The 16,077-nt window shown below is 36.5% G+C and overlaps 2 protein-coding genes and 1 pseudogene across 2 annotated transcripts; all 3 read left to right on the plus strand.

The window, feature by feature from the left end:
- The first annotated feature begins 245 nt into the window (after nt 1-245).
- Nucleotides 246-2,283, plus strand: LOC120122369 (G-type lectin S-receptor-like serine/threonine-protein kinase LECRK1). The gene is made up of 3 exons (XM_039141498.1): nt 246-846; nt 955-1,005; nt 1,154-2,283. Exons 1-3 carry the CDS (start codon nt 246-248, stop codon nt 2,281-2,283), a joined length of 1,782 nt encoding a protein of 593 aa, XP_038997429.1.
- Nucleotides 2,284-4,319: 2,036 nt separating this feature from the next.
- Nucleotides 4,320-6,915, plus strand: LOC120122370 (G-type lectin S-receptor-like serine/threonine-protein kinase LECRK1). Its single transcript, XM_039141499.1, has one exon. It carries the CDS (start codon nt 4,320-4,322, stop codon nt 6,597-6,599), a length of 2,280 nt encoding a protein of 759 aa, XP_038997430.1. The 3' UTR covers nt 6,600-6,915.
- Nucleotides 6,916-8,934: 2,019 nt separating this feature from the next.
- Nucleotides 8,935-12,589, plus strand: LOC120122371 (annotated as a pseudogene).
- Nucleotides 12,590-16,077: the final 3,488 nt, after the last annotated feature.

Here is a 16,077-nt window from a genome sequence, read left to right on the forward strand (position 1 = left end):
TTAAATATGTAGGCGACAGCATATTCTTGAGTCAAAGGAAGTATGTGATGGAATTGTTGGATAAAGCACAAATGAGCAGTGCTTCATCGATGCCCAAGCCAATGGTCTAATCGCTCAAGCTGAACAGAGAAGCTGGCAGTCCACTCAAATATCCAAAGCAGTATAGGAGTCTTGTAGGATCGTTGTTATATGCATGTCACACAAGGTCAGACATAGCGTATAGTGTCAATAAGCTGGCACAGTTTATGCATGCACCATGTGAGCAACATTTGTCTGCTGTGAAACGTATACTCAGATATTTAAATGGCACCCTAGACTATGGACTTGTTCTATCTAAAAAGGAGTTGCCTTTTCAGCTTCTTGCATTTGCAGATGTTGATTGGGCAAGTATTGTGGATGATCGAAGATCAATCTCAGGCAATTGCGTATATCTTGTTGGTAATATAATCACATGGAGTTCCAAGAAGCAGAAGACAGTGTCCAGATCTACAACTGAAGCTGAGTATAGAAGCTTAGTTGATGCATCCTCTGATGCTACATGGGTAGCCACATTACTTGACAGCATGGGAATTAAGCTGCAAGGCACACCTGTAATCTGGAGTGATAATTCAAGTGTAATTTCGATGAGTGCAAATCCAATTTATCACTCTAAAACTAAACATGTGGAGTTGGATGTGTATTTCGTAAGGGAAAAGGTGGCAGCAAACAAATTGAAGATAAACTATGTCCCTTCCTCGAATCAAATAGTTGATGGCTTCACCAAGGCACTATCAAAAGACTATTTTCATACATTCAGACAAAGGTTGGGTGTCATTTCATTAAAAGAAGTTGAAGATGGAAGAAGCAGTAAGCATATTGGATAAGAGAATAGCATACACGAGCATGCAGCGTAGTTCAACTTAGCATTGCTTATCTGCTGATGTTAGTTTGCAGTATAACTGCTTTCTGTTACAGCTGTTATAGCTGTTAAACAGTTACTAATTCTTGTATATAAAGAACTGCTATGTAACTTGAATTCATCAAGAATCAATATTCATTTTTCCTTCTATAGAGATCTTTCATCATGGTGGGGTTCTCTATTCTATCCCAAACTGCAACATGTTTAGACTACCGCTCAAATATGGTAAAAGACATGAAAATATAAACACCACAGCCTTCATCAAGGTGATTGTCGGTTCCTCATCTGAAATCAGGCCAACATTGATAAACGAATCAAACCGAAGCCTGATTTTAACCATGGGATTAAGTCTGGGTTCCGTTGCAAGCTTGTCTTTCATGATGGCGTTGTGCAGCTTCTTGCTATACAGACATAGAGTCAAAAGTTACGAGAAGCTTTCAGAAAATACAAGTCGAGTTTTAACCGAGCAGTTTACACTACGATCATTCACTTTCAATAAGCTAGATGAAGCAACACATTGCTTCGATGATGAGTTAGGTAGAGGCTCGTTCGGAGCAGTTTATAAAGGAATTTTGCCAGGGGATGGTAAAAGTATTGTGGTCAAGAGATTGCCGAAAGTTAACGAAGGAGAAACGGATCGTATTCGAACCGAGATGATTGTCATCGGAAGAACTAACCACAGGAACTTGGTTCGATTGCTCGGTTTTTGTGTGGAGGATTCAAAGAAGCTCCTTGTTTATGAATACTTGAGCAATGGCTCACTGGCAGACTTTCTATTCAACATGAATGGACGCCCAGTTTGGAAAGAGAGAACCAGAATTGCATTGGACATGGCTAAAGGTATTCTTTATTTACATGAAGAGTGTGAGGCGTGCATCATCCATTGCAACCTCAAGCCCCACAACATACTATTGGATGATTCATTGACTGCAAAGATCTCGGATTTCGGATTTGCAAAGTTATTGAGGCCTAATCATGCAAGAAGTACCACTGGGACCAATGGGACAGAATGGTACTCAGCACCCGAACGACAAAGCAGTGCATCGGTATCGAAAAAAGTTGATATATACAGTTTTGGAGTGATACTATTGGAGATCATATGTTGCAGAAGCAACATAGAAGTACAAGTTTGTAGTGCAGACGAGATACTGCTTTCAACATGGGTATACAATTGCTTTGTTGGGGGAGAGTTGAACAAGCTTGTGGAAGGTGAAGAAGAGGTGGACATGAGAATGGTGGAAATGTTTGTGAAGGTGGGGCTGTGGTGCATTCAAGATGATCCAACTTTGCGTCCACTGATGAAGAGTGTGACCTTGATGCTGGAAGGAACAATGAATGTACCCATCCCTCCATCTCCATCACTTCCCTTGTTACTACTTAGCTAATGTTGTTATTTGGTTTAGTACTTGTCTTAATTATGATTTTCATGTAATGTATGATGTTTTTTCTAATTGTTTGGGGTGATTATAAAATAATATATGTTCAAAATTTTTGTTAGCCAATGATAACATTTATACACCTTATGGACGCAACTGCTTGAACATGACTCTTTTAACAAAAATAACACTACATTCTACTACTGATATCACTCAATGAGTTATTTTATTTAATATAGTTGAAGAATGTAATGTAAACTAAGAGATAAACTCTAGTAAATTATATTTATAATAGTTACAAAAGAGAAAACAATAATATAATGTCTTTCATGAAATATATATAATAATATAGAAATTACATTGCCAATGAATATTGGTACAAGTGGTTGGGATTCAGGAATTTGAGCTTGTGATTCAGGAATTTGAGCTTGTGAGGCAAAGTGGTGGGCAATCTGTAAATTCCTATATAAATCTCAATTGAGTTTTAGATATGTCATGCCCGTGGACTGGGGAGCCACCCTGACCTAAACTTTTATTTTACCAAAAAAAAAAAATTACACTATTTTTTCTAACTTTTTATTAAGATTACACTATTTAAATTGTTATACTATTATAATATTTATGTTAATGATAAATTTATTTTATGCTATAAATAATTTTATGTTAGTAATTGTGTGGTGCAAGAGATAGCAATAGCAAAGTTGTTCTCTCGCAACGAAGTGCTAAACACTTCCACATATTTGTTGGTCCTATCAATTAAATGGAAAGAGGAGAACAGACTTAATATCCGGTCGGTCAACCCAGAGCTGTTGCCAATCTTTTTCCATAGAAAACTCATTGGAGACCTCACCCATCTATTTGGTTACGCGCAAAAAATTTCATCATTCCTTGAATGAGTCCTAATATCATATGATGAATGGAAATATTCAAGTTGTGTTAATTACAAATAAGTCATTGAACTTTTTAAATAATTCAATTTAGTCCCCAGACATGATTTTAAGTTAAGAATGCTTAATAATTTGTTAGTAAGAGAAATTGAATGAGAATTAAGGATAAAATGATTGATATTCATGATTCTACTTCTTGTTTGGTTTCGTCTTAATTTTGTGACATTTTTATTTAAATTGGATTGAGGGTGTTATAAAATATATATTTAAACAAATATCACGCTCAAACTATAAACTTAAGTAAGCTTATAGAAAAAAAATTATAAGTGGAAAGATACTATTTAAATATTTATTTTTTATTCTTATAATATTTTAAAATTAAGATAAAAATAAAATATATCTTTTTTAATTAAGATAAAAATAAAATATATTTTTAAATTAAAATAAGAATAAAATATACGTTTTAAGTTAAAATAATAATAAATAATACTTAATAATTTAAGGTAAGAATAGATTATATTTAATAATTTAAATTAATAATATAATATATGTAATAAGTTAAGATAAAAATTAAATATATTTTTAAAAGTTAAGATAAAAATAAAATATATATTTTTAAGTTAAGATAAGATTAAAATATATTTTTTAGTTAAGATAAAAATAAAACATATTTTTTTAGTTAAGATAAGAATAATATATATTTAATAAGTTAAGATAAAAAATAAAATATATTTTAAAAAAATAAAAAATGGTGGTGAAAATGAAAAGAGACAATAATTAGATAGTCAATGGTATAGTTTACCCTATATAGTAATAAGAAAATTGCACCCTTTTTTTAACTTTTATTAAAATTAAACTATTTAAATTGTTATACTTTTACAATATTTATGTAAATAATTAAATTATTTTTAGGCTATAAATAATTAGTTCCATAATTGTGTGAGTAGACCTGAAATAACTGAGTGTGCGGTGCGCAAGAGCTAGCAGGTAAATATTTCCACGTTTGTTGGTCCTACGAATTAGTTGGAAAGAGTAAAAAAGACTTAATATACAGTAAACTCAGTGCTGTTTCCAATCTTTTTCCATACAAAACTCTTATTCGAGACCTCAGCCATCTATTTGTACCAGTTCCAAATTAGAAGAGACAAATTATTTCCCATGGCCTTGGTGTCGGCTCTTCTTTTGCTCCTTTCTTCTCTGTGTGTGCAGCAGTCAAGCTGCATCATCCCGTTGGGAGCTTCTCTTTCCTCGGCCACTCAAACAACCTCATGGACTTCGCCTTCTCGTCGCTTTGCGTTCGGTTTTTACAATCGAGGCAATGGCCTTTATGTTGGAGTTTGGTTGGACGGCAATGGAAAGAAGGCTAACAAAGTAATATGGACAACAAACCGTGATGATCCGCCCTTCACTTCAGATGCTACTCTGAAGTTAAATGAGAAAGGAGTGATTGTTTCGACGGCTGAGAGCGGAGAGATGTTTATTGCTAATGGAAACCACTCGGATGCCTACTCTGCCTCCATGCTAGATTCAGGCAATTTCGTTATCTACAACAAAGATAATCATATCATTTGGGAGAGTTTCCAGCATCCTACTGATACCATTCTAGGTGGTCAGAGTCTACTAACTAATAGTCAGTTGATCTCCAGTTTATCAGAAAATGATCCCTCAGCTGGAAGGTATCATCTCAGTATGCAAAACGATGGGAATCTTGTTCTATACCCTCTAGAATCCGAAGATTCTCCTACAACTGCCTACTGGAGCACAGATACTTTTAAGACGAATTCGTCGCTTCGCCTTAACTCGACAGGCGTCCTACAACTCATCAACAACTTTGATTCGTCCGTCTACAGCACAATTCAATTACCTAATCAAGAGGAGAGCTACAGTGACTTCACCGAGAGCAGCAGCAACAACAACAAGAGTATTGTTTACAGTGCAAGCCTTGATGTTGATGGGAATTTCCGGTTATATGCTCATGTGTTTGAGCCAAATGGTGGATTCCAAACTTACGCAATGTTGCGTGCGTTGGTAAATTCCTGTAAAATCAAAGGCTTTTGCGGTTTCAACAGCTATTGCACCTTCAATGATAACCGGCCTTACTGTGCATGCCTTCCCGGGACTGATTTTATCGATCCTAATCAGAACACCATCGGCTGCAAGAGAAATTATTCGGAAGCACACTGCAAAGGAGGGAAGGCCAATATACCCCTTTATAACATCACCTCAATGCAAGGTATAGAATGGACTTCGGGTAGATTTTACAGTAAAGAGCGATTGAGCAAGGATGCCTGCATCCGAACATGTCTGGAAGACTGCAATTGCGAGGCAGCGCAGTTCGATGGAGTTTGCAAGAAACAAAAGCTTCCACTCAGGTATTTGCTACGAGATATCGATGCTCAAATGAATTCCACTGTTTTATTGAAGGTGGGAATCATATGCCTTGAAGCAAATAACGACACTGCTTCCCCTGATTTAAAGTTCCTAATCAAACGGGAAATTTCGGTCGTGCAGATTCTTGTTTTATCTTCCATTCTCGTTGCATGTTCATGTGCTTTTCTTACAGCCTCTGGTGTATTCATCTATAAATTTCGAGTTCTAAGATACAAAAGGCTGCTGGAATTGGGAGATTTGGGCCTAGCCAGAGAGCTTATGTTGACGTCGTTTTCATACAAGGAACTCAAGAGAGCCACAAATGGATTTAAACAAGAGTTGGGTAAGGGATCGTTTGGAGCAGTCTACAAAGGAACTCTAGACCGAGGAAGAAAGCCGATCGCCGTGAAGAGACTGGAGAAGTTAGTGGAAGAAGGTGAAAAAGAGTTCCAAGCAGAAACAAGAGCAATCGGTAGAGCTCACCACAGAAATTTAGTTCGACTATTGGGATACTGTGTCGAGGATTCCAAGAGGCTTTTGGTGTATGAGTACATGGGCAATGGGTCCCTTGCAGACCTATTTTTCAAGTCAACAAGGCGCCCATCTTGGAATGAAAGAAGGAGAGTAGCCCTAGATGTTGCTAGAGGACTCCTCTACTTACATGAGGAATGTGAGACACCAATCATTCACTGTGATATAAAGCCGCAAAACATATTGATGGATGATTCATGGAGAGCTAAAATTTCAGACTTCGGGCTGGCAAAACTGTTGATGGGAGATCATACAAGGACATTCACAGTAGTGAGGGGAACTAGAGGGTACATGGCACCAGAATGGAATAGAAACACTCCGATCTCGGTGAAGGCCGACATTTACAGTTTCGGAATCGTGCTACTGGAAACGGTGTTTTGCCGACGAAACTTGGACACCAATGTGTCAAAACCAGAGGAGATCATTCTGTCGAGACTGGTGTATAGATGCTTGGTTGAAAGAGAGGTGGATAAGCTTGTGGGTGATGAACAAGTGGACAAGGAAAGCTTGGAAAGAATGGTGATGGTGGCACTCTGATGCATTCAAGACGAACCAGCTCTTCGTCCTTCAATAAATACTGTAGTTATGATGCTGGAAGGGATTACTGATATATGTATTCCTCCATGTCCAGATGCTTCCTCCATGTGATGTGATGGCCCAGACATCAATCATCTCACTCAAACTGCTCTTGCAGACACTGAATGTATGTAAGGATTGCATCATGTTTGTGTTTTCTTTTATTTGTCAATAAATCTGTAAAATTCTTTGTGCAGTGTACGTCGCCCGTGGTTTGTAGCTGTGGTAATTGTATTCGAGTTGTCTTCTTTCAGTTAATTTATTATTACTCAATAATATATATAAGTGTAATAGTCGATTTTTACTACATTTTTTCTTTTAAAAATGGTGATATTTCATTTTTATCCAGATCGTTTCATTTTATCCAACCCGTTTAATTTATCGACCCTTGGTTTTTTTTATTAATCTGAGATAAGTATAAGGCAATATTTGTTCAAAGATAACTCTCAACCATTTGATATTGAACACCTATTTATTCTCTCATTTTGGTGTATTAAGAGCTAAGAACGCTCATTTTAGTGTCCGAAAGAATAGAAATTTGCTGACCAAAACTTGTAGCCCTTTCCATTTCCTTTCGAGGATTAAGAGATTTCAACCTATTGATATTGATTTTCAGAACTTATGCGATTGGATCGATAATGATTTTAATTCCAATTTCCTTGATAATTAGGATGTACTCTTTCATTTTTGTAAACGAATCTATGTATATGATAATTTTGAGTTAAGAACGGATATTTTTAGTAAAGCTTATGGTAGATTGATCTCTATTCATCCCGGATCTATTAAGATGTATAAAGAATTTTTAGAGATTTAATTGTGCTCATGCATGAGAATAGGGCGTCATCAAATTTATTTTAACCGATAATCAAAATTGGATGGATCGAAAACATAAGGGGCCATATAGTTTACCCAAAAATTTAATTAATCTGAATTTTTAAATTTGTTACTAAAAAATATAATGAAAAAAAAAGATGGACCATGAATTTAATGTAAACTTAACATTCAAAATTTTTGTCCATTTCTTTAGTTTTGAATTTTAATCAAATTGTGTGGTATACATTTATATCACTTTTGATATGGGTATTATATATCCTCTATATTTTTTTGGTAAAATAGGAAACTAAACTAATATACTAATATTCACATTCTTCATTCCTTAAAATCTCAATTATTTCTGCTGGAGGTGAGTTCAACATTCAACATTCAACATCCAGTTTCGCCTCTTTGCACTAGTTTTGTCAACCTATCCGCCGCTCGGTTACTTTCTCTGTGCACATGCACCGTCTTCACTTCCCAATCTCTCTTTAACATCCTATTAATGTGATGCATTATTGTTAGTTCCATTGTTGCTGTTGATGTTCCATTCATGTTTCTTCATACTTCTTTGTTATCATCCTCCAGGATAATCTTCCTTACTCCTATATCCCAAGCAATCTTTTGTCCTTCGAGTGCTCCCCATAGTTCGGCCTCTAGCGACGAGCAAACTCCTATGAACTTGTGGAACCCCATCATCCATTGGCTTCTATCGTTCCTAATCAGTCCCCCACATGCTACCTCACCATTGCTTCTATTACTCGCACAATCATTATTAATTTTTACCCATCCTATTGGGGGAGGCACCCACTTTGCTTCTTGGCGATGAATGAAACTAACGTTGGTGCGCAGAGTTTTAGCTGTAGCTTCAGCTCTTTCTGTTTCTGCCACTAATCTTCTACTTTTATCCATAATTGGTTCCCTCTCTATGTAATCTGGATTGAAAATACTAATGTTTCTTTGTTTCCATGCATTCCAAACTATGATTCCAAATAATATAGTAGCATTTTTAGCGGTGTTTTTAGCGGCGTTTTGAGAGTAAACGCCACTAACTTTAAACATATAGTGGCGTTTACATTAAAAATACCACAAAATGTATAGTTTAGCGGCGTTTTTTTACAAACGCCGTAATAAGGTTCATCTATAATGGTATTTTTTTGACAAACGCCGCAATAGGATTCACTTATAGTGGCGTTTTTCATTAAACGCCTCAACAGATTAGAACTTTAGCAGTATTTTTAAACAAATGCCGCAATAATATTTACCTATAGTGGTGCTTTTCAATAAACGCCACAACATACGCCGCTAAAGACTCATTTTTTTTTAGGGATTTTTATACAAACGCCGCAATTTATCTGTTCTGTTTCTTTACTCTCTTTTTTAAGATTTTTCTGGCCTATAAGATAAAATAATTACGAGATTGGTCTAAAATTTTGTTCACTGATTTTAGAATAATTTTGGTTGAAATTACTTGGGAGTTTCCTGTGTGGCAAGAAATACTAACAGTAGAGACTAGAAAGAGAGGCGAAGAAGCCAAAGCAAATCAAGCAGAAAAAGCTTACACTTTCGCAGAGATAAATCAAAGAGGAAAAACAAAGAAGAAAAAAAGGGTAAATAGAAATGAATGTGATCAAAACCCAGCAAATATCATCTCGGCCAATCGAGAAGGTGATAGTTCATCCTTTGGTTCTTCTAAGCATCGTCGACAACTAGAATCGCGTCGCTAAAGACACCCGCAAGCGCGTCGCTAAAGACACCCGCAAGCGCGTCGTCGGAGTCCTTCTTGGCACCTCCTTCAAAGGCACCGTTGACGTCACCAACAGCTACGCAGGTTCTTCCCCCTTCTTTTCTTTATGTTTGTTCCTTCGAATTTCGTTCTAGATCTGATTTTTTTTTATTTCTGATTACATAATGCCGTTATTTTGTTTTTGTTGTTGAAATCTTATATTCATACCTTGCGAGTTTGGGTTTTAGGGTTTTTACCTTTAAAATGTTTAATTTGAATTGAAGGCAATTTGTTAGATTCCTTGACCTAAATTTCCATTTATAGTTTCTTTTTTTAAACGGATGTGGAAATGTATGTAATTGAAGGTGCTTTCATTAGAGAAGCATTTGATTAAGCTCTCTGGCCAACCTCATGCATTGATGCTTTAGTTTATTAAGATTGAGCTTGTATTAAGGCTTTTTCACCATTATTATTATTGTTATCAGTGCCTTTTGAGGAAGATGAGAAGGACCCGAGCATATGGTTCCTTGACCACAACTACCATGAATCAATGTTTTCGATGTTTAAGAGGATTAATGGTAACTCTTTTCTCAACTCAGAGTAAATAATGGTGCCAATTTTAATTTTTTATTTCTCTCCTTTCTTGTTTTGTCTGGGAAGGGGAGGGGGAAGTGTCATCCTTCATTACATGATATGTGAACCTCTTATATTTGTTGCAGCGAAGGAGCATGTTGTTGGTTGGTATAGTACAGGCCCAAAATTACGGGAGAATGATCTAGACATTCAGAGATTATTCCACAAGTACGACTATTAGTTTTCGCTTATTATTCTGTTCTTTATTTTATTTTATTTTTTACTTCATTCGATTAATCAAGTTCTTCTGGTGTTCAGCTATGTCCCAAATCCTATCATGGTGATTATTGATGTCCAACCTAAGGAGTTGGGGATACCCACTAAGGCGTACTATGATGTTGAGGAGGTTAAGGAGGTACGAACAATCTGAGTGCATCTTTTTCTTTTTATCTTGTGGAACCAAGGGGCTTACCTGTTGAGGCAGACATGCACCCCTTTGGATGTTGAGAATAACTGCAACTAACGATACTTTTTTAAAGAAGCTGCCACCTTTGGTCATACTGGGGGAGCATTTTAACTAATATGCCAGTATTGTTGCAGAATGGCACTCAAAAGAGCCAAAAGTTTTTTGTTCATGTTCCTTCTGAAATTGCTGCTCACGAAGTTGAGGAGATTGGTATGCCATTTGATGAAATTTAGTGTTATCGTTTCAGGATAGTATCCTTGTGGTTAAGATGCTCTAATAGTTTGGATTAGTTAACCATTAATTTGGTTGCTTATTACTCCTTTTTCACTCTTAAACAGGAGTGGAACACTTGCTTAGGGATGTAAAGGATACAACCATCAGTACACTAGCAAATGAGGTTTCTTTCTTTCTTTCTTTCTTAGTTTTATTTTACTGTCAAATCTAATTACATTCATAATAAAAGCTCTTAGCGTTGAAGCTTTCTTTGAACTATGAGAAAGAGAGTGTACATAGACCATGGTCTTTTCTACAGGTCACTGGAAAACTCACTGCTTTGAAGGGTTTGGATGCAAGGTTACGAGAGATACGTGCTTTCCTTGGTCTTGTTATTGATGAGAAGCTTCATTTGAATCATAAAATACTTTACCATTTACAGGTAAACTAAGTTGTTAAAGTTAACATTGAAGCTTAAGACATTTTGCAATTGTGAACTTTAAGTTTTAATATCCTGGGTAAGCTAAATGTCCCTTTGACGTTACTTACCCGATTATAACATATTCTGAATATGCGATAGAGTATATAATTGTGAATGTGTTCTGGTTAATGTTCATCTTACATGTGGTCTACCATGTTAAACCTGCAGGATGTATTTTGTCAGCATTTCTTAATGTTAAAGCTTGAGTAGGTTTCTGATTTCTTTTCTTTGAGCATGGTTGCGAGTATCTTTACTCTAAGAAGTTAGTGTCTAATTTTCTGAAGCTCTCTACTCTAAGAAACATTTCATTATAAAATACTGTGGTTTGCAATAGAGAACTTAAACGGGGTTCATTTGTTTATACTTTATAGTACTCATAGTTTCAGACAGCATTCGTATTTATTTATCAAATTCATGGATTTGTTGGATGCTTCATGAATTTTCTGGCCATTAGAGAGACTAGAACAAGTTTAATGACATATGCTTCTTGAGTTTTTCTATCCCACATTAGATGAGCAATCGAAGAACTGTAAGGTGTGATATCATTAAACCTAAATGGATTTAGGGTGATTGTTGAGAATTTGGCTTAGGATCATTTGTTGATTTATTCTGTTATTGGTAGCATGGAACAGGGATAGATCCTGTTTTCTTGAATTTGAAATTTGGTTGGGACATCATTGTTGAGGTTTATAGGCATTTTCTCTTCCTTGAGGAAAATAAAGTTTTCTTTATTGCATAAGCTATGGTATTGATGATTGTGATTAACTGTTATTCTAGGACGTCAAGGAAAACACTGTGATGATTTGCATGAAAGGGGTACCTGATTTTTCTCAATGTGGATTCAGCTCTTTGGCAGTGTTAAAGCACCACAGTAAGTGTTAGTTGTTCCTGACAAGAATATTTTCCTCGCATCCCACTTCGGCTTTTGATTGGTAATTAATATATTCATGGATGATTCTGCATTTGTTTTACCTTGCTTATGTATCTCTCTGGATATGACCCATATTTTGTCTTTAGAATAAAATAACATGATCAAAAGGATTTACGCCTGCTCTGTCTTTGATGAATGCTCCATGCACGTCCGTTTAACTTGATGTATTTTTGTTAACAAATGCATTTAGCCGATTTTTTTTCTTATCAAATTTCTGTCTGATGCAGATATTCCTTTAAGTGCAAGAAATATCCTGGAAGATCCTGAGCTGAGAAGTGCTGTCAAAGCCTTCAGGTAACTCCACTTTTATTAGTATTTTACTTTGAAGGCTAACCTTATTGTGATCTCGATAAAAAAAATGAACACTCAAACTCTCCTTTTTAACCTAAGGTTCTCTCATTTTGTGGTTTGAACATGATACCTTTTGTATTTACATTTTTTCTTAGTAAAATAACTTGTTGAATGCCGATAGTCATCTATTAATGAAGCCTGTTCTGTGGTCTGGGTGGGCTGTCTATTTTTGTTCCATCAATATTTATTGTATCTTGTGAAAAGTTAAAATTCTCTTCAGAGTTATGGATTTCTGCTGGTTGATTATATGCCAAATGTTTCCTTTTTTTCTCTATATTAAGCTTCCTGTTGATTCTTATTAGTATTTCTTATATTTTTGTATCTTCCAGACTCCTTGTTTGCGTTTTGGTTGAAGCAAAAGTCCGCGCAAGGAGACTTCTTGGTGAACCGGAGCTAGGGGATTTTTACTTCCTTTCCCCACGAAGGAGCAATGAAGACTAAATTGTAGTAAACAATATTTTTTTAATTGAAAGTGAAAGAAAGTAGACTAAATTCTAGAGAACAATGTCAAACTACATTACATTTAATTTTAATATTTATAAATTTTAATTTATTTTGTTGTTAAGTATTTTTTTGCATAACTCGTGTCTTTATTAAAATGTATGGTTGTTAATTTGATAAAGCTAGATGATATTAAATTTAGGTAATGTAGAGCAGAAATGAAATATGCAAAATCATCTTAGCTAAAGAAAGGTAATTAGCAGGTTTGTATCTAAAAACGCCGCTATAGATTTGACCTTTTGCGGCGTTTGTTCCAAAACGCCGTTATAGATCTCGATCTTTTGCGTCGTTTGTTCCAAAAATGCTGCTATAGATCTGACCTTTTGTGGGGTTTGTTCAAAAAATGCCGCTATAGATCTGACCTACGGCGTTTGTTCCAAAAACGCCGCTATAGATGTCGACCTTTTGCGGCGTTTGTTCCAAAAAAATGTTGCTATAATCTCGACCTATTGCGGCGTTTGTTCCAAAAACACCGTTATAGATCTCGACCTTTTGCGGCGTTTGTTCCAAAAAAAACGCCGCTATAGATCTCGACCTATTGTGGCGTTTGTTTCAAAAATGCCGCTATAGATCTTGACCTTTTGCGACGTTTGTTCCAAAACGCCGCTATAGATCTTGACCTATTGCGGCTTTTTTTGTTCTCAAACGCCGCTAACTTTAGCGATGCTGGTATGACCGGTGCTTCTTGCGGCGTTTTTACTATCGTCGCAAGTGCTTTTAACGGTGCTTAAAAACGCCGCTATAGGACTAAAAAAACGCCGCTAAAACTCGATTTTGTTGTAGTCCCATGCTTCATTGTTCTTTGCGAAATTCATTGGGTTTTCTAAGTTTGTTTGTATCCAGTCCGTCATCCCTAACGTAAAGAATTCTGACCACTTCTCCTCCTTAATGAGTGATAGCCATATTGTTTTAATCCTCGAGCACTTATGTAGGACGTGGTCCACATCTTCATTCCCGTCTCCACATTGATTGCATCTATCATCATTTTCCATATGCCTCCAAACTCTCTCACTATTAGTAAGCAATGCTCCCCTGGCCGCGAGCCAGATGAATGTTTTGATACGTTGTAGTCCTCTAAACTTTGCTATTGTTCTCCATACTTGTGCTTCCTCGGCTGTTGTTTGTTTTGTTATTGTTCCATAGGCCGATTTTACAGTAAAACGTCTATCATCCTGCCATTTCCAACCTATCGAGTCATTTTGAAAATCTTTTTTGGGGGGTGGTACTGCTGCTACCCTCGTAAGTATTTCCATTGGTAGTAACGGTTCTAATTTTCTCCAATTCCACTCCCCATTTGAATTTACCATGGATGCTATAGAGGTTTCTTCCAGTCCTTGAGTGCTTGAGACCGTTATATGATTTATTAGAGGACTGTACTCGTGAAGCCACACATCTATCCAAAATTTAATATCTCTCCCATTGCCTACGTTCCATATCACACCTCTACGCAGTTCCTCCCAAATCCTTACTAGTCATTTCCACAGGTTGGAACCGTTACTTCTCTTGATGCTCTCAGGGATATTCCCTTCCATTTATACTTTGCACGTAAAAGTTGAACCCATAGCTTATCCTTATCCTTGAGGATTTGAAATGCCACCTTCATCAATAAGGCTTCATTTTGCTGGATGAGCTTTTTTATCCCCAAACCTCCTTTTGAAATTTGACTACTCATCGTGTTCCAATTAACAAGGTTGGTAGTTCCTTTGTCCGACCCGTGACCCCATATAAATTTTCGAATAACAGGTTCAACTTCAGCACAAGTGTTCTTTGGAATGGTTGTTGTTTGCATTGTGTATGATGGTATTGCTGTTAGCATAGCCTTTGCCAATGTAATACGCCCTGCTAAGACCAGTTGTTTTGCCTTCCAGCATTAGAGTTTGTCTTGAACTCTTTGCACCAATTAATTGTAAGATTTCCTAGTCACATTCCCCATGTATAACCGGTACTCCTAGGTATTTCCCCAAATCTTGTACTTCCTTAAACCCTAATTCTGTGCTGATCTCTATTATTAGACTTGTCTTAACGTTATTAGGGAAGAAAATATTAGTTTTATCAATACTTACTTTCAGTCTTGATGCTTTGCAAAACTTGTCCAAAATTTGTCAAATCACTTGTAGCTGTTCAATGGATGCTTCTGAAAAAAGTATCATATCATCTGCGAAGAAGAGGTGCGAAATTTCAGGGCCTTCTTTGGACACTTTAAAGGGTTTCCAACGTTTTCCTTTTGTTTCCCAGTAGACTGCTTGCGTTAATCGTTCCATGCACATGACAAAAAAGTAAGGTGACAATGGATCGCCTTGTCTTAAGCCTTGAGTTGGCTTGAAAGAGTTTGTTACTTCCCTGTTCCAAACTATTTGCGTAGATACCGAAGTTACACACTATATTATCATTCGACTCATTTCTGTTGGAATGCCAATATCTTGTAGAGTGTCTTCTATAAATGACCATTCTAGCCTGTCGTATGCCTTTTCTAGGTCGATTTTGATTGCCATCCACCCTTTGCGACCTTTCTTTTTTCTCATTGAATGTATCACCTCCTGTGTGATAATGATATTCTCCGTTATGGAGCGTCCTAGTACAAAACTAGCCTGGGTAAGGGAGATTCATTCTGGTAGGAACGACTTTAATCGATTAACCAAAATCTTATTTACGACTTTGTAAAGTACCAAGCATAGACTAATTGGTCTGAATTGGCTCAGATTTTCAGGTGCTTTCACTTTGGGTAAGAGGAATAGTAATGTGCGGTTAAGGATTTCGTCCATTGGTCTCCCATTGAATAAATTCTTGACGTAGTTGCAAACTGACTCCCCTACAACATTTCAATTCCTTTGATAGAATAAAGCATGCATGTCGTCCACCCCTGGAGCTTTCCATGGATCCATATAAAATATTACTGTTTTGATCTATTCATTTGTGACTGGCATTGTAAGCTCTTTATTTTTTTGTTGTCCCAAAGTTTTGAATTCCCCTCTTATTTCATATTCAGATATAACCGGGTTTGAAGTTGTAAAGAGGTTTCGATAATAATAAATTGCCATTCCTTTTAAAGTATCATGGTCCATGCACCATGTTCCATCATTGTTTTTCAAGGCCCTTACCCTATTCTGCCTTCTTCTTCTCATTGTCGATGCGTGGAAGAACTTGGTGTTTTTATCGCCTTGGAGGATCCATTTATTCCTTGCCTTCTGAAACCATAAATTCTCTTCCTTCTCGAGTATGACATCCGGTTCGTCCATTAGTTGCTTCTCCAAGTCAATTAGAAATTCCGAGTGTGCTTTGTTTAGTGATTTCTGAATTCCTCGAAGCCTTGCCATAATTCTTTACTTTTTTCTCCTGATGTGCCCATATACATCTTGATTCCATTTTGTAACGTTTGTTTTGAAC

Source organism: Hibiscus syriacus, unplaced genomic scaffold, assembly GCF_006381635.1.
Source record: "Hibiscus syriacus cultivar Baekdansim isolate YM2019G1 unplaced genomic scaffold, ASM638163v2 tig00110387_pilon, whole genome shotgun sequence".
NCBI lineage: Eukaryota > Viridiplantae > Streptophyta > Magnoliopsida > Malvales > Malvaceae > Hibiscus > Hibiscus syriacus.

Excerpts from the sequence above, each read along its gene's own strand:
- LOC120122369 (XM_039141498.1), top strand. The coding sequence starts at position 246 with ATGCATGCACCATGTGAGCAACATTTGTCTGCTGTGAAACGTATACTC. Across the intron at positions 847-954 it reads AGTTGAAGATGGAAGAAGCA|CTGTTATAGCTGTTAAACAG; the intron begins GTAAGCATATTG and ends TTTCTGTTACAG. Across the intron at positions 1,006-1,153 it reads TGTATATAAAGAACTGCTAT|CCTTCATCAAGGTGATTGTC; the intron begins GTAACTTGAATT and ends TAAACACCACAG.
- LOC120122370 (XM_039141499.1), top strand. The coding sequence starts at position 4,320 with ATGGCCTTGGTGTCGGCTCTTCTTTTGCTCCTTTCTTCTCTGTGTGTG.